Source organism: Macaca nemestrina, chromosome 4 (assembly GCF_043159975.1).
Source record: "Macaca nemestrina isolate mMacNem1 chromosome 4, mMacNem.hap1, whole genome shotgun sequence".
Classification (NCBI taxonomy): Eukaryota; Metazoa; Chordata; class Mammalia; order Primates; family Cercopithecidae; genus Macaca; species Macaca nemestrina.
In genome coordinates this window covers 92,959,665-92,984,196 of record NC_092128.1, presented here as the reverse complement: position 1 = coordinate 92,984,196, position 24,532 = coordinate 92,959,665, and the positions used below count along the sequence as shown (strand labels likewise).

General features: G+C 40.1%; 1 protein-coding gene across 2 annotated transcripts in view; it reads left to right on the top strand.

Annotated features, from left to right (window-relative positions):
• Positions 1 to 24,532, top strand: part of LOC105475677 (Rap guanine nucleotide exchange factor 5) — a 242,049-nt gene that overhangs the window by 107,461 nt on the left and 110,056 nt on the right. For both annotated transcript variants that reach the window (XM_011731142.3, XM_071094929.1), the window contains exon 8: positions 19,562 to 19,635. In XM_011731142.3, coding sequence (XP_011729444.1) covers positions 19,562 to 19,635 — 74 coding nt within the window. The remainder of the gene's footprint in view (positions 1 to 19,561; positions 19,636 to 24,532) is intronic.

Below are 24,532 nucleotides of genomic sequence, written 5' to 3'. Positions count from 1 at the left end.
GGTTATAAAAATACTGTATTTTAAATACTGTCATATAGTGATTAAGATTTGTTTTGGGGATAAGATTAGTGATAGACATTTTCACCCTGGAGTCAATGAAGACATGTATTGTATACAATTTCAGCTTGAGTACTGGTACATTTTAATGTTAAGTGTTTTTGTTTGGAGATAAGGAGACAGAGATACATACTTTTTTATTTTTTATTTTTTATTTTTGAGACAGAGTCTTGCTCTGTTGCCCAGGCTGGAGTGTAGTGGCGTGATCTCAGTTCACTGCAAGCTCCGCTTCCTGGGTTCATGTCATTCTCCTGCCTCAGCCTCCTGAGTAGCTGGGACTACAGGCGCCCACCACCTCGCCCGGCTAATTTTTAGTAGAGACGGAGTTTCACCATGTTAGTCAGGATGGTCTGGATCTCCTGGCCTCGTGATCCACCTGCCTCGGCCTCCCAAAGTGCTGGGATTACATGCGTGAGTGACCGCACCAGGCTGATAGATAGATACTTTATAAAATAATCCTAGGTCTCTTTGTGAATAGCTGCATCAAAGTCCCTCCTTGACTAAATAAAATTGTGTTTTTCTAAAGCAGTGGTCATCAAATTTAATTTGCATAGCAGTTACCTGCAGCACTTGTTAATTGTGCTAATTCCTGGGCTCTACCTCATGGGGCTTTATTTAAATATAGACTGAGGCCCTGACATCTAAAATTTAACTAGCCGTTAGCCCTCAGTGATTTAGATGCCAGACTTTGACAATCACGTTCAAAAATCTGTATGACCCGCAGACTTAGGGAATGAGCTGGTGTTTTATAAAGGGTGTTTGGTGGTCTAAGAAACCAATCATGATAGAATAAAAAATATATGTTATAGTTCTGCAACTAACTCATTCATTGGAGAATTGCCTAACTTTCAGTGTTTCTTTACCAGTAAAAGCTTTATAAAAGGAGAATTATTACCAAGCTTTATTTGGTGGACAGTCAGGAATAAGCAAATATTGTAACTAAAGTTTCTATACTAAACTTGTCAAGGCTTTTTTTTTGAGCGAATTTGCCCTAGTTTAAAGGGTAAGGTGGGGTGCAGTGGCTCACGCCTGTAATCCCACCACTTTGGGAAGCTGAGGTGGAGAGATCACTTGAGGTCAGGGATTTGAGACCAGCCTGGCCAACATAATGAAACCCCACCTCTACCAAAAAAAAAAAAAATTACAAAAATTAGCCAAGCATGGTGGTGCATGCCTATAGCTACTCAGGAAGCTGAGGTGGGAGAATTGCTTGAAACCTGGGACGCCGAGGTTGCAGTGACCCAAGATCCCAGCACTGCACTTCAGCCTGGGCGACAGAGTGAGATTCCATCTTAAAAATCAAAACAAAAAAAAAGGGTAAAGAATTTTAAGCCTGGCTCCAGTTAAGTGTATCTGAACTAAGCCATATCCTCGTAAACTGTGCAGGTCCCAAGGGCTTGTCTGGTTCTCCTTTTGCCAAGAAGTAGCTAACTATCATTTAATAAAAATGAAGCATTTGCTCTAAGACTTATTAAAATCGGTTGAGGAAGTTTACACTTTATCCTGTTATTGTTTTCTGGTAGAAGAATGACTGTGAGAAATTTCAGTTGAGGTTGTCTTTGTAGGCTTAGGAATAGATGGTAGTATTTCAAAGTGTTGCCCATTTTCTTCCACCCTGGCTACAACAGGGCGCAAAGCATGACTGATACAATTTGCCGTCTTACTTTTATAGGTTCTAGTCTTCTTCACTTTGATTTTTAGTATTGTTTTAGCATGTTAAAAAGCTCATTTCCTACATCCTAGTTCCGGAGGTAGAGCTAAGTGCAAGTTCTTCCCCTCTGTGTGAGGGGCCTTACCGAGCAGATACATTTATCACTTATGCCTAAGAAAGCAAGCTTCCCTGCCCTGCTGGGGAGTGGTGAGGAAGACTGAGGAAATAGGAGATTATCAATAGTCTCTGGCTGGGAATACTTCTTGCTGACAGTGGAGGAGTTGGGGGCATTGTCCCAGCAGCCTGTGGTCCACAGGGAAGTGGTGTGTCCATCTGGTCTGGTTAGGGAAGGGGAAGATTCCATCACTGGGCCTCACAAGTATTAGAGCAATACACCCAGTCGGGAAGTGTGGACGTTGGGCACCTCACATCTCTAGTTCTCAGCTTCATCACTGAAATTAACCCAGGACTTAGAATTCAAGCTTAGCGTTTGCGCCTAAATCCAAGTTAGTTGAAGTTGATATGTTTTGTTCATAGCAGGCCTCTATGAGTCAACTAATTTCATGGTTAGCCTTGTAACCAAATGGACAGTCTCATCAAAAGATCACATTTATTGGAATGATCCGGGCCCCTCTAAGGGAATTTTTCTAGGGCCTACTCTAGTGCAGGCCCTAGAAAAAATTAAAAAAATACTCTAGTAGGGCCTACTCTAGATTTTTTTTTTTACTTTGATGATTTTTTAAAATAATTTCAACTTTAATTTTAGATTCAAAGGATACACATGCAAGTTTTGTACCTAGGTATATTGTGTGATGCTAAGGTTTGGGGTATGCATGATCCCATTACCCACGTACTAAGCATGGTACCCAACAGTTTTTCGGCCCTTGCCCTCCTCCCTCTTTCCCCCATCTAGTAGTCTACAGTGTCTTTTGTTGCCATCTTTTTGTCCATAAGTACCGGTTGTTTAGCTCCCACTTATCAGTAAGAACATGCAATATTTGGGTTTCTGTTCCTGTGTTAATTCACATAGTATAATGGCCTCCAGCTGCAACCATATTGCATTTCCTTATTTTTATGGCTGCATAGTATTTCATGGTATATATGTACTACATTTTCTGTATGCAGTCCACCATTAATGGGCCTTGAGGTTGATTTTGTTTATATTAGTGCATTTTCATACTGCTACGAAGAAATACCCTAGACAGCGTAATTTATAAAGAAAAAGAGGTTTAATGGACTCACAATTCCACATGAATGGGGAGGCCTCACTATCATGGCAGAAGGTGAAGGAGGAGCAAATGCATGTCTTACATGGCAGCACGCAAGCGAGCGTGTGTGGGAACTGCCCTTTATAAAACCATCAGATCTGGTGAGACTTATTTACTGTCACAAAGAACAGCACATGAAAAACCCACCCGCATGATTTAATTACCTCCTGCTGGGTCCCTCCCATGACCCGTGGGGATTATGGGAGCTACAATTCAAGATGGGACTTGGGTGGGGACGCAGCCAAACCACATCACCATGTCTTTGCTATTGTGAATACTGCTGCAGTAAATGTATGAGTACATGTGTCTTTTTGGCAGAACAATTTATTTTCTTTTGGAAATATACCCAGAAATGAGATTGCTGGGTCAAATGGTAGTTCTATTTTAAGTTCTTTGAGAAATCTTCAAACTGCTTTCCACAGTGGCTGAACTAATTTGCATCCTCACCAACAGCGTACAAGCATTCCCTTTTCTCTGCAGTCTTACCAGCATCTGTTTTCTTTTGACTTTTTAGTAATAGCCATTCTGACTGGTGTCAGATGATAACTCATTGGAGTTTTGATTTACATTTCTTGGATGATTAGTGATGTTGAGCATTTGTTCATATGTTTATTGGCTGCTTGTGTGTCTTCTCTTGAAAAGTGTCTGTTCACGTATTTTGCCCATTTTTTAATGGGGTTGTTTTGTTTTTCTTGTTCAATTGTTTAAGTTCCTTATAGATTCTGGATATTACACCTTTGTCAGATGCTTTGTTTGCAAATATTTTCCCCCGTGTTGTAGTTTGTCAGTTTACTCTGTTGATAATTTATTTTGCTGTCCAGAAAGTCTTTAGTTTAATTAGGTCCCACTTGTCAGTTTTTGTTTTTGCTGCAATTGCTTTAGAAGGCCTAGTAATAAATTTTTTTGCCAAGGCTAATGTCCACAATGGTGCTTCCTAGGTTTTCTTGTAGTATTCTATAGTTTGAGGTCTTACATTTAAATCTTTAATCAATCTTGAGTTGGTTTTTATAAATGGTAAAAGGCAGGGGTACAGTTTCATTCTTCTGTATATGGCTAGGCAGTTATCCCAGCACCATTTATTGAATAGGGAGTCCTTTCCCCATTGCTTATTTTTGTTGATTTTGTCAGAGATCAGATGGGTGTAGGTGTGCAGCTTTATTTCTAGGTTATCTATTCTGTTCCATTGGTCTTTGTGTCTATTTTTGTAACAGTACCATGCTGTTTTGGTAACTGTAGCCTTATAATATAGTTTGAAGTCAGTGAATACGATGCCTCTGGCTTTGTTCCTTTTGCTTAGGATTGCTTTGGCTATTTGGGCTCTTTTTTTATTCCATACAAATTTTAGGATAGTTTTTTCTAGTTCTGTGAAAAATGACAATGGTAGCTTGGTAGGAATGGCACTGCATCTGTAGATTGCTTTGGGCAGTATGACCATTTTAATGATATTCATTCTTCCAATCCATGTTTTTCCATTTCTGTGTGTGTGTCATCTATGATTTCTTTCAGCAGTGTTTTGTAGTTGTCCCTGTAGATACCTTTCACCTCTCTGGTTAGATGTGTTCCTAGGTATTTTGTTTTTTGTGTGGCTGTTGTAAATTTGATTGTGTTCTTGATTTGGCTCTGTTCCTGAACATTGTTGGTATACAGAAATGCTACTGATTTACATACATCGATTTTGTAGCCTGAAACTCTACTGAAGCCACTTATCAGTCCCAGGAGCCTTTAAGATTTTCTAGGTATAGAATCGTATCAGTGAAGAGAGATAGCTTTCCTAATTGGATGCCTTTTATTTCTTCCTCTTTCCTGATTGCTTGGCATGGACTTCCAGTACTATCTTGAATAAGAGTGTGTTATGTTGATATTTAAAAAAGAAAGCCAAATAGTTGAAGTAGCCTATGGTTTTGTCAGTTTATGCGGAAATTCAAAATACATGTACTTTTACTTATTTAAGAGAAAGTGTGGCTTAGTGCCTTCAACATGGACTTAAAAAATATACAAAATGGGCAGTCTTTAAAAGGTGCTGGGAAACTGGATATCCTCAAGCAGAAGAATGAAATTGGACCCCTGTCTCACACCATATACAAAAACAGATGAAAAATAGATTAAAGACTTAAATGTGTGAATTTACACTGTCCACTTCTAGAAGAAAACATAGGGGGAAATCTATTTAACATTGGTCTAGGCAATGATTTTTATGGAAATGACCCCAAAAACACAAGCAATAAAGCAAAAAAAGACAAATGAGATTACATCAAACTAAGAAGCTTCTGCACAAGAAAGAAAATAATTAACAGAATGAAGAGACAACACACAGAGTGGTCAAAATTATTTATAAACCATACATTTGGTAAGGTGTTAATAGCCAACATATATGAAGAATTGAAACAACATGATAGGAAGAAAACCTGATTTTAAAATGGCCAAAGAACTTGAGTAGACATTACTCAAAGACATACAAATAGTCAACAGGTTTCTGCAAAAAGTGGTCAGTATTACTAATCATGAGGGAAATGCAAATTAAAATCACAGTGAGATATCACCTGCTACTTGTTAGAATGGCTATTAGCAAAAAGATGAAAGAAAGATAAGTATTGATGAGGATATGAAGAAAAGAGAACCCTTGTACTTTGCTGGTGGAAATGTGAATTAGAACAGCCATACAACAATATGGAGTTTCCTCAAAAAACTAGAAATAGAATTACCATATGACCTAGCAATCCTACTTCAGGTATCTGTTCAAAAGAATTGAAATTAGTATGTTGAAGAGATATCTGCACTTTCATGTTAATTACAGCAGTGGTCTCCTACCATTTTGGCACCAGGGACCTGTTTCATGGAAGACAGTTTTTCTATGGACTGGGGTAGGGGGATGATTTCAGGATGATTCAAACACATTATTTATTGTGTACTTTATTATCATTACATTGTAATATATAATGAAATAATTATAAAACTCACCATAGTGTCGAATCAGTGGGAGACCTGAACTTGTTTTCCTGCATCTAGATGGTTCCATCTGGGGGTGATGGGAGACAGTGACAAATCATTGGGCATTAGATTCTCACAAGGAGCACACAACCTAGATCACATGCGCAGTTCACAATAGGGTTCACGCTCCTGTGAGAATCTAATGCCACTACTGATCTGACGGGAGGTGGAGCTCATGTGGTAATGTTCACTCACCCACTGCTCACCTCCTACTGTGTGGCCTGGTTCCTAACAGGCCATGGATCAGCACCAGTCCGTGGCCTGGGGGTTGAAGACCCCTGCATTACAGTATTCACAGTAGCTGAGATATGGAATCAACAGAAGTGTCCATCGACAGATGAATGAATAAAATATGGTGTGTGTGTATATATATATACACATACACAATAGAATACTATTCAGCCTTGAAAAAGAAGGGAGTAATGTCATTTGCAACAACATGGATTAAGTTGGAAGACATTTTGCTAAGTGAAATAAGCCAGGCACAGAAAGAGAAATACTACATGATCTCAGTTACATATGGGAATCTTAGAAAGTGGAACTTACGGAACTAGAGAGTAGAAAGGTGGTAACCACAGGCTTGGCGGATAGCAGTGGGAGAGGACTGGGGAGATATTGACCAAAGGGTACAAAGTATCAGTTAGATAGGAGGACTAACTTTTCCAGATCGATTGCACAGCACGGTGACTATGGTTAATAATAATGTAGTATCTATTTCAAAATTACTAAAAGAATAGATTTAAAACATTAAAATAGATTTTAATGTTTTCACTATAAAAAAATGATAAGTATGGAAGGTGATGGGTATGTTAGTTTGATATGATCACTTGACAATGTATACGTAGTCATTCTAAAATGATATAATCATTCTACAATGTATGGGTGTATCAAAACATCCTATTGTATTCCATAAATATATACAATTCTTATTTGTCAATTAAAAATTAAAACTTAAGGAATAGATTGGGCTGATAACTGATGCTGTATCAAAACTTTTTTTTGGGCCAGGTGCGGTGGCTCATGCCTGTAATCCTAGCACTTTGGCAGGCCGAGGCGGGCGGATCACTTGAGGTCAGGAGTTCAAGACCAGCCTGGCCAACATGGTGAAACCCCGTCTCTATTAAAATACAAAAATTAGCTGGGCGTGATGGCAGGTGCCTGTAATCTCAGCTACTCAGGAGGCTGAGATGGGAGAATCACTTGAATCTGGGAGACAGTGGTTGCAGTGAGCTGAGATCGCACCATTGTACTCCAGTCTGGGCAGCTGAATAAGACTCTGTCTCAAAAACAAAACAAAAACCAACCAACCAACAAACAAACAAAAAAACTTTCTTTTTCCCAAATATATTTTGGCTTAGTTTCCTTATTTGACAATCTTATGAGATTGCTTTCTTTTGTGAGCCATAAGTACTTACATTGATATTCAAAAATGGTAGTATAGAGGCTTTCAGAATTACTAACTGCACTGAAATGTAGAGAGGAAATACTGTGTTCTTTATTTTTGACAGTGGCTCTGTGGTCCTTACAAGTTGCTACCCACTGTCACTGAGCAATATTGTAGTTGTTTCTGATTTGAACTCTTCTCTTTTCTTTCTTTCTTTTTTTTCTTTTTTGAGATGGAGTTTCACTCTTATTGCCTAGGCTGGAGTGCAATGGTGTGATCTTGCTCACCACAACCTCTGCCTCCCAGATTCAAGTGATTCTCCTGCCTCAGCCTCCCGAGTAGCTGGGATTACAGGCATGTGCGACCATGCCCAGCTAGTTTGTATTTTTAGTAGAGGTGGGGTTTCTCCATGTTAGTCAAGCTGGTCTCAAACTCCTGACCTCAGATGATCCACCCGCCTCGGCCTCCCAAAGTGCTAGGATTACAGGCATGAGCCACCGTGCCTGGCAATTTGAACCGTTTTCATAATGAAAAGTTGGTTTAAGATGTAACTCCTTCCTGGGGCTGGTTTCAGTCCCCACTTTTGGATCACTCATTCCCTGGCATGCAGGGATTGTTGAAGCCACATGGGCCATGCCAGTCACTCTGCCCTGGTGGATTCGAAGTGGTGACCAGGGACCGTTCTCAGCTGGGTCAGGGTCTCTAGGCCTTTTTGGCTGCCCCACCCCATGTTGCCAGAACTTAAACCCTATGGCTTCCCTGCCACATGCTCCATCCAGACCTTTGCCTTTTGTAAGGGGAGGCTCCATAGCAAGTCCCTATCCCCAGAGCATATAGAAACTGCTAAGTGCTAGCAACCTTCCCATCCTGGTAAAGAAGAGCTACTCAGGAAAAATAGCTGCTGACTTGCTGTGATTCTGCTAACTCCCAGAGGGGCTGGGGCAGACTTTGGGACAGTCTTCTCTGTGTGCCGATACTGATCTGTGGACACCCCTGTCCACAGTTGACCCTCAGCCATCTCTCTGGCCTCACCTTCTCAGACTCAGCCCAGCCAAAGGAGATCAGGCCCATAGCTCTTTACCTGCCATTTCTGTTGCCCTGTCACCCTTGTTCCCACAGTCTACTTGATGCAATATGGGGACAGCCTTGAGCTTTTCTAGCCTGTCACTTCCTGACTTCCTCCTTTAGGGGAGGAGCCTGCAACTTGGCATCACAGGAGAGAAGGTCAAGATCTGGGACTTAAAGAGTTGGTTCATGATATGCAAAGGAAAATTACAGAATCTCTACAGATACTGCCATTTCAAGTCTGTTGTCTTGCCACAAAGTTCTGCTTTGGGTGTTGGAATATAAATATTGATGACTTTATTTTTACATTCCTTATCTTCCACTCTACCCCAGTGGTAGGTGGGTCTGACTAGGAAAACTGTCCCATCCACAGATAAAAATGCAAAAAAGCATATCACCATGTTTTGTATAATAATATAAGGTCATTACTATTGATTAAGTAGTTTAAATCCATCCCTCCTTCCACACATCTATGCCATAGGTTTTTATTATCCCCCTTTTACAAGTAATGAAATTGAAACTTGGTGAGTTGATGTAATTTGACAAACAATTGTACAAGAAGTATTGTAGGAATAATGCTTTATTTTTCCCTAATGTATAATAAAAGGAAGTTCCTTTAAATTCTAGCAGGATAGGTTTTGATGGGGGTTAAGGCAAATTTTCCAGTCTTATTTCCTGCACTTCTCTTGGACTGCCCCCAACCCCCTCTGTTTATTTAGTGGCTCATTTGGTGTCACTGCTTGTATTTGCAAACACAAGGACACCTGGGGAATTCTTGGTGGCTCCACTGTATGTTTTAAAATTCCACTGTAATGTCACTGGGAAGGTTTAGCAGTAAAATTCCTGACAATTCAGAAATAAAAAAACTTAATGAGCATAATATAAGTGGCAAAAAGTTGCAATAAATGTTTTTAAAATGTAGATGTCTGCCATAAACTTTAGTTAACAAGAATGTCCTTTAGACCTGACCTGTTGTGTTTTCTGGTTTACAATTCCCATGGCAGAATCAAGTAGCTGTGAAAAGCAAATCAAAAGACTCAGGTTCAGTCCTGGCTTAGCCATGTAGCATGACTTAGTGACTTCCAGAGGCTCGTTTTCCTATTCTGGACAATGGAGCTAATGGCACACGCTTCTGGGGCTTGTTGGAGGGGCTAAATGAGGTGGCCTACAGCACACAGAGCTTTGTACTGACACAAAGGTAGGCTCAGAGTTGTTTTTCTTTTGCTGGCTGAAATAAATCTTTTACAATTTAATTCCTGAGAGAAATTGTGTAGAGTACTGGAGTACACTAGGATCTTTTAAAATGAATGAACATTTTGCAATATCTAGGAATCGTTACTGCTCAATATTTTACTGTGTGATGATAGCAGATTGGCCTGAATCTGTATTGTCACCAGAACACAACCTTGAAAGGCACAAACAAAGTAAAGCTAGCTAGTCGTGGTGGCTCACTCCTGTAATCCCAGCACTTCGAGAGGCTGAGGCGGGCGGATCACTTGAGGTCAGGAGTCCGAGACCAGCCTGGCCAACGTGGTGAAACCCTGTCTCTATTAAAAATACAAAAAATAAGCTGAGCGTGGTGGTGGGCACCTGTAATCCCAGCTACGTGGGAGGCTAAGGCAGGAGAATTGCTGGAACCTGGTAGGTGGAGGTTACAGTGAGCTGAGATGGCGCCACTGCACGCCAACCTGCATGACAGAGCAAGATTCTGTCTCAAAACACAAACAAATGAAAAAAGTAAAACCTTTCTGCCTCCCAAGAAAAATATTGGGGAAAAAAAAAAAAAACCACCCAAACCTGTTGCTAAGGTTAACTTGATTTTTGTTTATCAAGGTTTTATGTTAGTTGCGTAATACACAAGCCACCTTTGCATTAGAAGAAAATTTTTTTTGAGGTAGAGTCTTGCTCTGATGCCCAGGCTGGAGTGCGGTGGCGCCATCTCGGCTCACTGCAACCTCTGCCTCCCAGGTTCAAGCAATTCTCCTGCCTCGGCCTCCTGAGTAGCTGGGATTATAGGCGCTCACCACCACTCCTGGCTAATTTTTTGTTTTTTTTTTAGTAGAGAGGGGGTTTTGCCATGTTGGGTAGGCTGGTCTCGAACTCTTGACTTCAAGTGATCTGCCCACCTCAGCCTCCCAAACTGCTGGGATTACAGGTGTGAGCCACCGCACCCAGCCAAAAGAAAACCTTTTTTCCAATACATTTCCTTATAAGAATGGCAATGTAATGGGCTACTGGTATCAATTACTGATTACCTCTTTACTACCCCAAGCCAGCAGGATAAGTATTTATGCTCTAATTAAAGGAACCGATATGAGATACCTTTTGCTCTAATGACATTATCATTGTTTTCTGTTGAATAACTTTTCCATTGAGTGGATGTATATTAAATCTTAATCAAAAGAAAACACTGTAAAAACCTATTAAGAAGTAGAGAAGCTTGGAGAGTCTTAGCTATTAAAAAAAAAAAAAAAAAGATATAAGAGTTGAAATGGAATCCTCTCTGCTCTAGGGCAGAGATAAACCATGCAGTCAGTAAGGCAGCAGGGAGGGTGGAGCGAGGCCACCCAGAACCCCCTGTCAGTGTCTTGAGTTGCCCCCAGTCAAGTGTGCTGAGCATGGAGCATCTGATGGGGGAGATGGGAGCTTTTCAGCCACCTCTGCTTTCAGTCTCCCCACAGTAGATTTATTGTGCTGTCTGAGTGCTGTGGCTTTCCTGAACATACAGCATGCCTATATTAAAATGTTAATAAAAATAATACATTTCTTTCATGTAGCAAACATTTATTATCTTTTTCCTATAGAACCATGGGCTAGAAGGCATAGGGAGGATTTGCGGGGAAGGCAATGGTAGGAGCACTTAAAATTGTGTAAGTCATTACAGCCTTAATGACAGAGCTGCCAGTGACCACTCCTGCCTCCACTCTCCCAGCACAGGCCCACCTGGGCACATCTCCCCAGTAGGACCCTGAGAACTGAAAGGCAGCCAGCTTCCATTCCAATCCCCACCCCATCCCTCACTGGCTCTCAAACATCACTTCTTTAAACATCAGATTCCTTAGTTCTTAGTAGGAAATCCAAGTCAGTTCATGCTTACACTGTTTGAAGTAAAGCTCCTGTGTTTTGTTTGTTTGTTTTCAGCCTCATTTCTGTTCAATTTATTTTAGGCTATTTAGTCTTTAAAACATATTGGTACAGATAGTGTCAGACCTGAGTCTACTTAACTATCTCCTTTACTCACTTCCTGTATAATTCTGGGCAAACTATGTGGCATCTCATAGCCTCAGTTTTTCCATCTGTAAAGTGAGCATAATCTTGGAATCTAATTAAGGAGAGGACCAACCACACACCTGCCCTACAACATCACTGGTATAATGGATATATGTTCCCATTTAACTGAGATTTTTAAAATGAAGAATCAAAAACTGTCGGATGTAAATAGATTCTGCTTTGGCCACGGAAGTTGGTCTTACCTACTGAAAAGTTATAAATACTTATTATTGAGCTTGTGTAATGACTGTGGAATTCTTTTTCAGTGAGCATAATATCATTGCTCAAGGCCCAACAAGGCAACCCCACCAACCTATAGACTTGTTGGCTTTGGTTGGTGAGTAGTGATAATTCTGAAACCAGATGGCGCATGAGTGTTGCTGGGTCTGGGCAATGTGATTTTATCCATGTACATGCTTTATTTCTCTCCTTAGTGTGTTGGAAAAATTATGAGTGTCAGAAAATAAACACAACTACAATTTGTTAATTTACAATTTACAAAATAATTTTTAAGTATCAGAAAAATTCCTAATTGAGATAATTCAAGAAAAGTGAATTGCTAAATTCCAAGAAATGGTATTCACCTTTTATTAATAGAAATTTGATTCTTCACTAGACCTACTAAGTAAATGCTGAACAGATGTTTAACAAACATTGGCACAAAGAGGTATCAGATTATTGACCTGCCCTCAATGGCTACATAGTTCAGTGCAGCCTTGCCAGGACCTCTACCAGAGGTTTTCTAACATTTTCCAATTATGATCTACTTCCTGCTCCCGTGTCAGATCCCAGGGGTTTCTTCAGTTTACCTTTGTTTATGCCAGCTCTCCACCTTGACTGCATTCCTCCGCTTATCTCATCCACCTATCAGAATCTACATTTCCTGGATGTCTTTCATGATGTTAACCCCCTCCCCCCAAACTGCATTGACATTTTGTTCTATTTATATCTGTCTCATAATTATTACTGTCTGAATTGACTACCTTTGTTCAGTTCAGTAGACCATAACTTAGCACCTCTGTGTTCTAGAAATTATTCCAGGTGCTGGTGTTACTGAAACATGGGGGGTTTAATCTATGTCCTGCTGCTCACCACACAGAAAGCCAATCTCTGAGATAAGGATTATTGCCAAGGAAGAAGGCTTTAATCGGGTGCTGCAGTCGAGGAGTTGGGAGCCCAGTCTCAAATCCATTTCCCTGAGCAACTAAAACTAGGAGCTTATCTAGCAGGGAAGAAATGTAACAGGTATAAGAAAGCAGGAACTAGGGAGGGGCAAGGAAGCAATCAAGATGAATGAAGGGTCTGGCCTGTCATGTCTGGATGCAGTGATCTGGTGAGTTTCAATTCTTTTTGTTTTATTTATTTATTTCTTTTTTGAGAAGCCTAAAGGTTGTTTCCTGAGGAAAGAACTCAGATAAAACAAATATAAGTTTCAAGCTTTAAGACCAGAAAGGTCAATTTCTATGTTTATCCAAAAAAAAAAAAAAAAAAAAAACTGTCTATGGGACTATTGGGTCAGTTTCACTGGGAATATGAAAATATACCCTCTGTCCTCTTGGAGAAGTCAAATTTGGGTTAGCAAAGACAGATATTTGTGTTGCTGACTAAAAAATATCAAGTGTACAGAAAAAGAGCTTTGTTGGGCTAGGAGGAAGTACTCTTCATTTTGTCAGGGGCCTTAGATGCAGAGAGTGAAGACTCAGAAGACTCTTCATTAAGGAGCTGGTGTTTGGGCTGGGGAGCCCAGTGGACAAGAGTAATTTCACCTGGTGAAGGCAGGGACAAGGGCATTCCAGGTTAGAGACAAAGAAATGTACAAAGGAAGAGATGCACCTGGGGAGAGGGTCCAAGACCTAATGGCCTGGCCTTTGAGGGCAGGTTGAGGGCTTCCACCTGAACATTGGCCAGTGCTCAATAGAGTGGGGATCACAGGTGTCAGAGCTGTCAAACCTGCACATCCATGAGCTAAGTCCCATGGCATCAGAGACACTGGGGATGGGGCTGTGGAGCCTGAATTGGTATCTATCTCGCTGTGTGACTTTCATGTGCTCTAAGCAGGCATAGGCAGGATAGGGGGATGGCCTGATCAGACTTCCATTCTGGGATGGAGCTCCGGCAACTGTGTGGAGAATGGATGGAGGGAGAGGCCATGCCATAGCAGCCTACATGAGGTGTGACCATGGCAGAGAGGATGAAGGGTGGAATCATTCCAGAGGTGGAAGTGGCAGGATTTAGTGTGAGATTGAGGTGAGGGCTCAGCGGAAGGAGGACCATGAAGGTGCTTGAGATGTGCAGCTTCAGTACTTGGTGGTGATCTAAACTGAATTACCCCAGAAGCAGGAAGATGCTTGTGATTTCAGACCTTCATGTCCTCATGCCATATTAAATCAATTACTATTTCTTGAGGTGCAGATTGTGCCACTACACCTATCACAGCAGCTTGTATGTAGCAGATATGTTACCGTCTGTGAAATGAAAATATTCATCATGTGACTGGAAATGTGGGCCTGGAACTCAGAGAAGCGGGCAGAAATGGAGACAGATTTGAGAATAAACTGCATTGCAGTGAAAGTTGAAACCCTAGTAACAGATAAGATCACCAAGGAAAGAGGCAAAGAGAGAGAAAAGAGAGCCTGGGGAAAGATTGCATTTTTAGAAGACTTGAGGATGATAAGTACACAGAAAAGAGAGTTTTAAGTCAACAGTCTCAAGTTCAGCTGAATAGATTGGGGTTGAGAAAAAATGCTGGAGCAGAGGTGTAGTGGTCATTGGTCCACCTTCAAAGAGAAGTTCAATGGCACTGGATGGGCCAGGTTATAATATCATATGGAGTGGCTTGATGGTGAACACTGACCCCTACTTTTCTAATTTTAACACTGAAGAAATACAGTGATGAGGCAAAAAGGTTACAATTACCATTTTTCTTCCTTTTTAAAGAATGGAAGAGATTTGAGTATTTGGAAGCATTTATGATTATATATTGAAGGCAAAAATGAGTATACTCTTTAAGAATTTCTCACTGTAGGCTTGTTTCTGTGCCATCCTCCAGGGCTGAATGTGGATGGAGTGTTGTTGAAGGGCCTCCAAAAGTAAATATTGTGACCCTACTCCAGGATGGTACAAAAAAATAGCTGATTATTTAGATAATGAAGAACTGGGCTCTGCCTCCTGTGGCCTGGAAACACTATGGTGTTTTCCTAACATTTTTATGTCCACAATCTACAGAACATGTAAAAGATTCCAACCTAGTACACCTCTCATCCATACTTGTGAAAAATACTTTACTAGTTGCAATACATTTTGATCTTTATTTTTCTTTTCTTCCTATGATATTCTGTTCTATTTCATTAAAAGGGAAAAGAAACCCTGGTCAGGATCCATGTGAATGGATTTGCTGATGTGCAGTTTGACCAGCCCTGTTCTGTTCCATCCTTGACTGTAGCAGTGATGAACTGTCACCGACACCTACATTTTATATGTGAGGCCTAAGGCAGGTTACTTCACCTCACTAGTCTCAGTTTCCACATCTGTAAAATGGGGGATGATTTTACCTGCCCAACATTTCAGGTTGAACATCAGATAAGACGCTTCATGCAAGAGTTTTCTCTCTGTGAAAATGCTACACAGGTGAAAGATTATATTATTGCCAAAACTTTAGTTCTTGGCAGAGTACCCAATACGTTATTTGCTGATTTCTCACATTGAGGCTCGAAATGCTCCGTTTGTATCTGTAGTCATCTTTGTGGTTGGTTGGTAAGATTTTTTTAAAGAAATGGGTTGGTTGATTTTTAAATAATGGTTCTGATGGAAGTCAGCACATGACAGTCATTGTGTTTTAATGTTTTCTTGTTAGTGGGGCTCTTACCTTTACAAAGTTGATCAGTGGAAATTAAATGAGCATCATTTAGAAGGGACGTCAGTCCCCTTCTTGTTTAAGTATTAGTAGCGTTACTGGCAGAGTTGTTTTTTGTTGTTTGTTTGTTTGTATTCTGCCACCCATCCTAGTAAGTCCTGGGGAGAGAAAACCTGTTTTGTCCCCAAGGCAACAAGAAAGCAATATCAACTTAAGCCCCACAATCCTAGGAGGCTTTCAACAGTCATTCAGCTTGAATCCCTCTTGGCTAATTTGCAGATAGATACGTTTAAACTAGGCATCCTTACCGAATCAGTGTAAATTAATCCACATACATGCTTAGTTCTCCTGTGGGCAGTAATGCTCACCAAAGCATATGCTTTAGATCTTGCACTTGTATCTTTTGTTATGGTAAGTTATTTTCAAAGGCCATTACTTGCTTTTAGACTATGTGTGCTGAGAGATAAGGAGGTGGTTTGTGTTGGCAGAGAATGAGGCTCCCAGCCTCTCTTGGTCCCAGAAGCTGTCATTCCTGTGTACGTGTTTCACTGGAGGGAACTGTCCCAGAATCAATATTTGCATAGGAAATTTTCCCCAACCAACTCTCATTCTGATCAGATAAAAGAAAAATTGAACTCAAAAATCTAAATAACTCCTTCCTCCTTTTCCCACCACGTGAGCCACACCACTGGAAGGCATAAAGAGAGAAATTGTGTTTTTATTTATTTTTTGACATTAATCTATGCATTAAAGGGTCAACAGAGCTCTCCCTTTCAGGGGACCATATATATTTTATACGTGCAGCTTCATAGGATAATCATAAATCCTTGTCTTGGATAAATACACTTTTGCTCCCAAGATGCATTCTTAGAAGTGTAATTGTTCATATTTCCAAGAAAATAATGTTATTTATGCTGTCTTCTCTTTGTCTTTAGGGGGTTGAGGTTGAGTCCAGCAGAACTTTCAGAGTTTGTCCATTATGCAGATTTAGCTTGCAAAGTTAGCTTTGCCAAGTCCCTTAACTTGCTTTTGTTTCTAATTCTCACCGTGTTAGTTTCGGCATAATGCTAGGCAACTGATTTTGAGGTCTTTGAAGATGTGACAATAAATGTAGCATTGTTGGGGATAAGCTAGAAATAAATACAGGACTGACACTTTATCCTAGGTTTGCTTTTATGTTCATCTATTCCTCCTTTAGTTCTATCTATATGTATTAAGGATTATTCCTAAAACTTAAAAAGTAGTGTGAGGTCAGGTGAAGTGGCTCATAGCTGTAATTTCAGCATTTTGGGAGGCCGAGACAGGAGGATCACTTGAGCCCAAGAAGTCCAGGCTGCAGTGAGGCATGATGGTGCAACCATACTCCAGCCTGGGCGACAGAGGGAGACCCTGCCTCAAAAACAATGTGTTGACTCTCAATCTGAAATTATGATTTAGTGTCCTGCATGTTCTATGTTCTAGTATAATAAGGTAAGAATAAGAAATGCCTATACCCTAGAGCATTGTTGTTTTAAAACCAAAAACATGAATTCAGTAGGCTAAAATATTCTGAAATTTAATTTTCTTCATTTTCATTGAAATTAGCACTTTAAAGAGCAAAAATTCAAATAAAGCACAAATGAAGTGCCAAAGTATGGTTGCTTTTCATGTGAAGTTATTTCGCATTAGTATATGATCAGCTTGCCCTCCAAGAAAATTACTCTGCATTCCAGGATGAGGAAAGGCTTCTTCTATTATTTCAATTGTTAAGTAGAGTTCCTTACTTCTGTAACCTATTGCATTTTTTAAGTGGAATTTAGGATGTTATTCTATGTTTTATTTTTCCCTTTATAGTCTTACCTCTAGTTTTTCAAAGAAAACACGAATGTTTTTCTTTGTTCTTAAGTTTCCTTCTAGCTGGGTAACAGTAGCAACAGGGAACCCCCTTTGAACAGGCATGAATGGAACTTTTCTCTGAAAATTAGAAGAAAAGCGTCTACCCACTTCACCTCTTCCTACCTTGCTTTTAGATGCTCAGCTGGTCAGAGTTATCCTAGTTATCCAAAGAGTGAACAGAAGAATTTCTCTCTTTTCTTCTTTCATAAATAGTTACAAAAGAAGTAGCTTATTATATAAGTAGGCATAGTCAAGCAGTGCCGTTTTGATCACTTGGGGATACATTGTTCGTGCCGGTTAGCATTTGCAGAGCCCTACTGTATGCACAGCATTATAGGTAGGCTCCGTGGTGGGCACGCACAGCAGGCATGAACGGCATACAAAAGCAAAAGGTACATGAAATGATATTTTAAAAAATACAGAGCAGAGAGCACAATATTTGAAAGTACACAGGCCGAGCGAGGCGGCTCACACCTATAATCCTAGCACTTTGGGAGGCCAAGGTGGGCAAATCACTTGAGGTCAGGAGTTTGAGACCAGCCTGGCCAACATGGTGAAACCCCGTCTTTATTAAAAATACAAAAATTAGCTGAGCATGGTAGTGCACGCCTGTAATCCCAGCTACTTGGGAGGCTGAGTGAGGCAGGAGAATCGTGAGGTGGAGATTGCAGTGAGCCAAGATTGTGCCACCACACTACAGCCTGGGCAAAAAGAGTAAAGACTTTGTCTCAAAAAAAAAAAAAAAAAAAAAAAAAAAAGCCACAGATTAATGCAAACTGAGTCAATAAGTACAGTGGGTGACCTCACTGTCAGCTAGGTTGGTATGCTTTGGCCTACTTTTGATGGAAAGGGCGAAAAGGATAAATGGCATGGTGGAGACAAGGAATAACTAATTAGGAGTAATCCTTGATTGCTTCTCCTTCATATCCTCTTTTTTCTCCTTCCATATTCAATTCATTGGCAAGTTGTGTCCATTTTGTCTAAAAAAATACAGCTCCAGTGTTCCACGTTTTTCCTGCTCATTGCTACTTCCCTGATCTGAGTCATTGTCATCTGCAGGCAACATTATAGCAACTAATGTCTCCCTGCTTCTGCTCTTGTTTCTCTCAAGTCTGTTCTCCACAAAGAAGCAAAAAAGAACTTTTGAAAATATACATCAAATCATGCACTTCCCAATTTAAAATTCTTTTGTGGTTGCCCATGTTCTTAGGCTTAGATCTGAATTTATCGTGGTCTCTACTCTCTCCAGGCTTGTTGAATGTCACATCTCCTGTTATGGACATAATAGCTGCTCCATAAATATTTGTTAAAATGGAAGAACAAATTATCTAAAGAGAAAAGTAATCCAGTCATTATGCGTGGATCAGTTATGTAAAATACATTTTGGTGTTGAATGTCAGTGTGAAATTGGACATTTGGAGGAAGCTAGAGAGTTCAGAGAAGCCCTTCAGTGATGAGCAGGAGAAGTTCAGACGCCATGAGATAAGCAATACATAAGCCAAAGTCTGGCACTTGTTGTTTTTATATTTTTTGAGACTAATTATTTTAGCATTGTGCCCAAGCTGGATTGGATTAGTGAGAGGCTGGAGTCAGGGGCTTTGTGTAAGAGGTCATTGTACCAATGAAGAAAGGGCGATAAGGGCTTGGATAGGGAGATGCTGGGAAGGGAGAGAAGGATTCAGGACTCCACAGTATGGAATTTTGTGGTAACAATGCATTGAGCAACCCAGATATAAAATGCTGTGCTTCCTTTATTATATGACATTTAAACTGCCAGCCAGAAAGCCACATTAAAAAATATATATGGCTGTTCTCACATGAAATGAATAGAAATCTTCATCTTATACGCCCAACTGCCCTTTTGGTAAAGCACAATACTGATACGATGATGTCTGGATGGGTTTAGGTGAAGAACAGAATTAAGATTGAATTTTCTCACTGCCATTGATTTAATGCATGTGATAATATGCATGAGAAGTACCCAGTGCTATTAGCTAACTTCACATTTGATTAACAAAAAATAATGCCATTATTTACATTTTGTGAATCTAACATTTTTTCCCGCTAAATTGCGATCTGAAAGGAAATTATCTGAAGCATTTTTTCTTTGATAATATATTTGTTTAATAGTGTTCTTTTTTTTTTTTAAGCAATTGAACAAGATGAAGAAAACAATGATAAACATGTAGCTGTAACAGAAGCCGAAAGTGTTCCAGATTCTCAGGTATGATCAATTCTGTGACAGCCCCTCATCATACCAACGTGTGCTGAGGGTGGTGAGACAGTGCAGGTGTTCAAAACTGATATAGGTTTTACCTTTTATGTTTTGTAAATAGCCACTGGGAATAAAGTGCTCAGTTTTGATATAAAGGTATTCCACACTAAGGGTCCTAAACTGGTAATTATATTTATAATTTGATTCATGGGAGAGGGTCGGATAGACACACTTCACTTCCCAGAGAAAGCAACGGAAACGAGTGAAAGGCAGACGTTCCCCTGAAGCAGGCAGTGGAAAATGAGCCAGCTGAGAGCACCGGCCTGCCAGAGGTTCTGTGCCACCTCCCAGTAGCTAAATCATGGCATGAATATGCTTTAGGTAGTATACCTCCAAATACTATTGCACCATAAAAACTTTGGACACCCTAGTGCTGCCAGCTGTTGACCTTACACAATAGTGGAGCATTTAAAAATTCCGACTCAGCCTAGTTGACTCATCTCACTTCACCTTTAAGGTTACAAATCTGTTGATTCTGGTCAGACGTATCACATTAACTTTTTCAATAAAGGTTGCCTGGACACTAATGTTTTAACAAAGTCACATTGTTTTGCTGTGGTAATATTAAACATGCAGCAGTCCTCAAGTTCATATTAAAATTATACTGAAGGCTTCCAAGCAAACCTGTGCAGGGATTCCCCAGCTCAGTGTATTTACCACTTTCTCCAAGATTTCTTAAATTCTTAAATTACTAGTGGGACAAGGGTTTCTAAATTTAAAATATTGTTATTCTTTATTTGTTCTGAACTTATTCTATGGGTAAATGTCTGTTTGAATGCAATTTTATTTCTCAAAAGGATACACAGACCTTACTGTTCAGGATTTTGTGATTTTTATTCAGCAATGGTTATGTAACTATATCTACAGGACATACAGAGGGATGAAATCATGAAACCAGTAGATTGATAATTAGATCAGGAACAGAGTCTACGTAGGTTTGAAAGTTGAATTAAGTTCACTGGGCAGCATGACATCATTATAAGTGTTATAGGCCCAGCTGGGTAGGAAGGCAGGCAGTTGTCACCTCCTCTGGTGGTATGTAAGAAAACTTGATCTGCTACCATAGTGGAAACACCAGTTTTATTGGTTTAATTCTACAGGCCCATCTATAGAAATTCCCTGGATGGAATAAGTAGTTCAAATCATGCGAGGTGAACTTAAAGAAAACTTAGAATTTTGCCATCAGATATGTACGCAGAATTAGAAATAAAAATGTATGCTTATTGGTGTGTACATATGTGTGTAATTTATATGTACAATTTATTTGATGTCTATACATATAATGGCTTGAGCACCTATTTGCCAGGCCCTTCACAGTATTTCAAATTACTTCAATCTTCATTCCAGAGCATATTTTAAGCAAGTTAAGTGGATTCTGATTCCTTCTTCCCCATACATGATGAAATATGTTACCGTGGGAAATGTACCTCTAGGCTGCTGAAAACTTGGGGTCTATAGAGGGTTAAGATGGTCACTAAGCCCAGAGAGACTTGGCCTTGTTGTACACAGGCTTCCCATCTACCAGAGATCTCTCATATGTTGGCTGCTTTTTTCTTACTAAAAATACCTTTTCTGCTTAGGAAACTCCCTGTTTTAATGCTGTCACATGTGGGTGGAGTGAAGAGAGCATTTAGAGTTGGGTTGACATCCCAGCCTTTCTTCCTTAAGGGATGTTCCTTAGTGGCTGTAAACCTGGAAGATCCTGTAGGGCACCTAAGTCTTTGTCCCCATGGTGTCCCCACTATGCTAGGCAGTACCTAGCATGCATGGTTTTCATCTCTGCAAAATGGAGATATTATAAGCATCTCATGAGGTTGAAATGAAGCAACATAAAGGGCTTCCGGCAATCCTGGCACATAGGAGAGTTTCAATAAATGTTGGGCAGCATACTGTAAAGACGAGGGGCGCTGCCTCTGGGGCCACACTGCCTGGGTTCTTTTCCTGACTCTGGCACGGTAACCTTGGGGGAGTAACAGGCGCGGTGGCTCACACCTGTAATCCCAGCACTTTGGGAGGCCAAGGCGGGTGGATCATGAAGTCAGGAGTTTGAGAGTAGCCTGTACAACATGATGAAACCCTGTCTTTACTAAAAAAAAAAAAAAAAAAAAAAAAAAAATTACCTGGGCGTGGTAGCAGGCACCTATAATCCCAGTTACTAGGGAGACTGAAGCAGGAGAATCATTTGAATCCGGGAGGTGGAGGTTTCAGTGAGCCGAAATTGTGCCATTGCCCTCCAGCCTGGGTGACAGGGCGAGACTCCATCTCAAAAAAAAAAAAACAAAAAACAAAAAAACCTTGGGCGAGTTAACTTTCTTGTGCTCCTATCCTCCTTTTCTGTAATAATACTGGGAGCAGTATTATTACACTTAATAATAACATTTGGGCAGCACTTCGTATATATTAGACCCTCTAAGGCTCTTTGTTTTTATTAATGTATTTATACCTCACAGCAAACCCTCCAGGATAGGTAGTTTAATTACCACCACTTTATAGATGTGCCAGTAAGGGATGGGGTCAGGTCTCAAACCAGGGCAGTCTGGTTCTGATGTCCTTTGCTTTAAACAGCTGTGCAAACTGCCTTTCTAACCTCTGTAAAATGGAAATAATTGTTAGATTGTGCTGAAGATTGAACGACTACATGTGAAGCAGTTAGAACAGCGCCTGACACACAGTAAGCACCCAACAAAGTCAGCCTCTGTCAGTTATTGTCACTCGGACCATCTATCTCATTGCTTTTTGGTTGGAAGTTCTTGTACCTTTGGTTGGAATATTTAAAGTATCTAACTGGGCCAAGTTGCAGCATTACTCTCTGCCAGATGGTATCTTCACAGACACAAAATATTCTAGTCCCTTCACTCTATTATAGGATAAAAGGATTTAAGAATCTTTGTCAAAATGTACTGAAAATTTGCCTGGTTCTAGCTTTTAAGAATTCTAGTGAGATCTTTAATTAGTTATTAATTGATTGATGATTGATTGAGACAAGGTCTCACTCTGTCACCCAGGCTGGAGTGCAGTGGCATGATCACGGCTCACTGCAGCCTCAACCTCCTGGGCTCAAGTGATCCTCCCACCTCAGCCTCTTGAGTAGCTGGAACGACAGGTGCACACCACTACATCTGGCTAATTTTTTGTATTTTTTGTAAAGACAGGGTTTTGCTATGTTGCCCAGGCTGACCTCAAACTCCTGGGCTCAAGCAGTCTGCCCACCTCAGCCTCCCAAGGTACTGAGATTACAGACGTCAGCCACCACACTTGGCCTTGTGTTGAACTTTGGAAATTCTTGCTTTGTTCCATCAGCCATTGGCCACTGGATTCAGTGACTGTTTTCATTGTCTCCTATCCTCCATTTGAATCAATCATTCTATTATTAAGTGATAATTAATTATACAAATTAACTGCTAAATATTTGGTAACTAATTTATCAGTAGACTATAACTTTTAAAAATATGTATACTAAAGAACTTATTTAAGACTGTCAAAGAAAATTGATTATCCTGTTAAATCTTTTATGTTTGATATTATTTGAGTTTGCTTATTCTCTTTTTTAACTTTTTAATTATTTTTTAAACTTTGCTACCCTGCTTACCAGTGTGGTTAAGAATGTATACACAAGTCTGAGCTGTAATTTCTCTTAGGTCAAAATAAGAGAAAATATTGGTGGCCTCCCTACTTTAGTCTGAACGTTAAAGGAATCAAGTATGTGAAAGGAATGAACCCCTTACTTTATCAATTATCTAAATTTATAATACTATATATTATATAAATTTATAACGCTATATTTTGATTTTAACCAGAAGGGATAATTTTCTAAATATGAAAGATTAAGAAAGTACTTGAGGGGAAGAACAGCATAAATTTCACGTTAGTGTGGTTTCTGTCTTATTCCTGGCTCTCAGCATGCTCTGGCAGGATGCAGCATTACACAGTATTTCTATAGGATGGGTCTGTCCATTCTATACAAAGGTGATGTTTTAACACAAGGAATTCCACAAAGGAGTAGGGCCAGAGAAACTGAATGTCCATTGCCTTGCCTGGACAGTGAAGGGCTAGGAATTATGAAATGATTTCTAAATCTCCATCATGCCCCAGCATGGTGTTTGAGGCCCATACCAGTGACTCCCTAGGGATTCCTCACCTGCCTTGACCATCACACTTTCAGTTAGGTACATTTCTCACTGTGGATGCTTCGTAGTTCTTTTCCCAATTCTCAAGGGGCATATTCTTCTATCCGTAACAGGGAGAGCTTTCTCATAGTCTAACTTTTTTCTCTGAAGAAATTTGAGAAAATGAATATTTGTAGCCCTAAAATTACTATTTTTTGACTATGAACTGTCTTCTGAATTTTCCTGGAAAAGAATTCTTAATATTTTCTGTTTTGCAAATAAGGTGCATATGGCCGAGCACGGTGGCTCACGCCTGTAATCCCAGCACTTTGGGAGGCAGAGGCAGGTGGATCGCAAGGTCAGGAGATCGAGACCATCCTGGCAAACACTGTGAAACCCCGTCTCTACTAAAAATACAAAAAAATTAGCCAGGCATGGTGGTGGGCGCCTGGAGTCCCAGCTACTCGGGAGGCTGAGGCAGGAGGATGGCATGAACCTGGGAGGTGGAGCTTGCAATGAGTGGAGATTGCGCCACTACATTCCAGCCTGGGCGACAGAGCGAGACTCCATCTCAAAAAAAAAAAAAGAAAAAGAAAAGAAATAAAGAAAATAAGATGCATACAATAGAATAATATATCACCTAAGCTCATCAGTGTTTTATTCTGTCATTTATATTTCTGTTTAAAATGCAAAAAAATTATATGAACTTCTAGGCTTAATTTTTAATGAAATTAAGATAT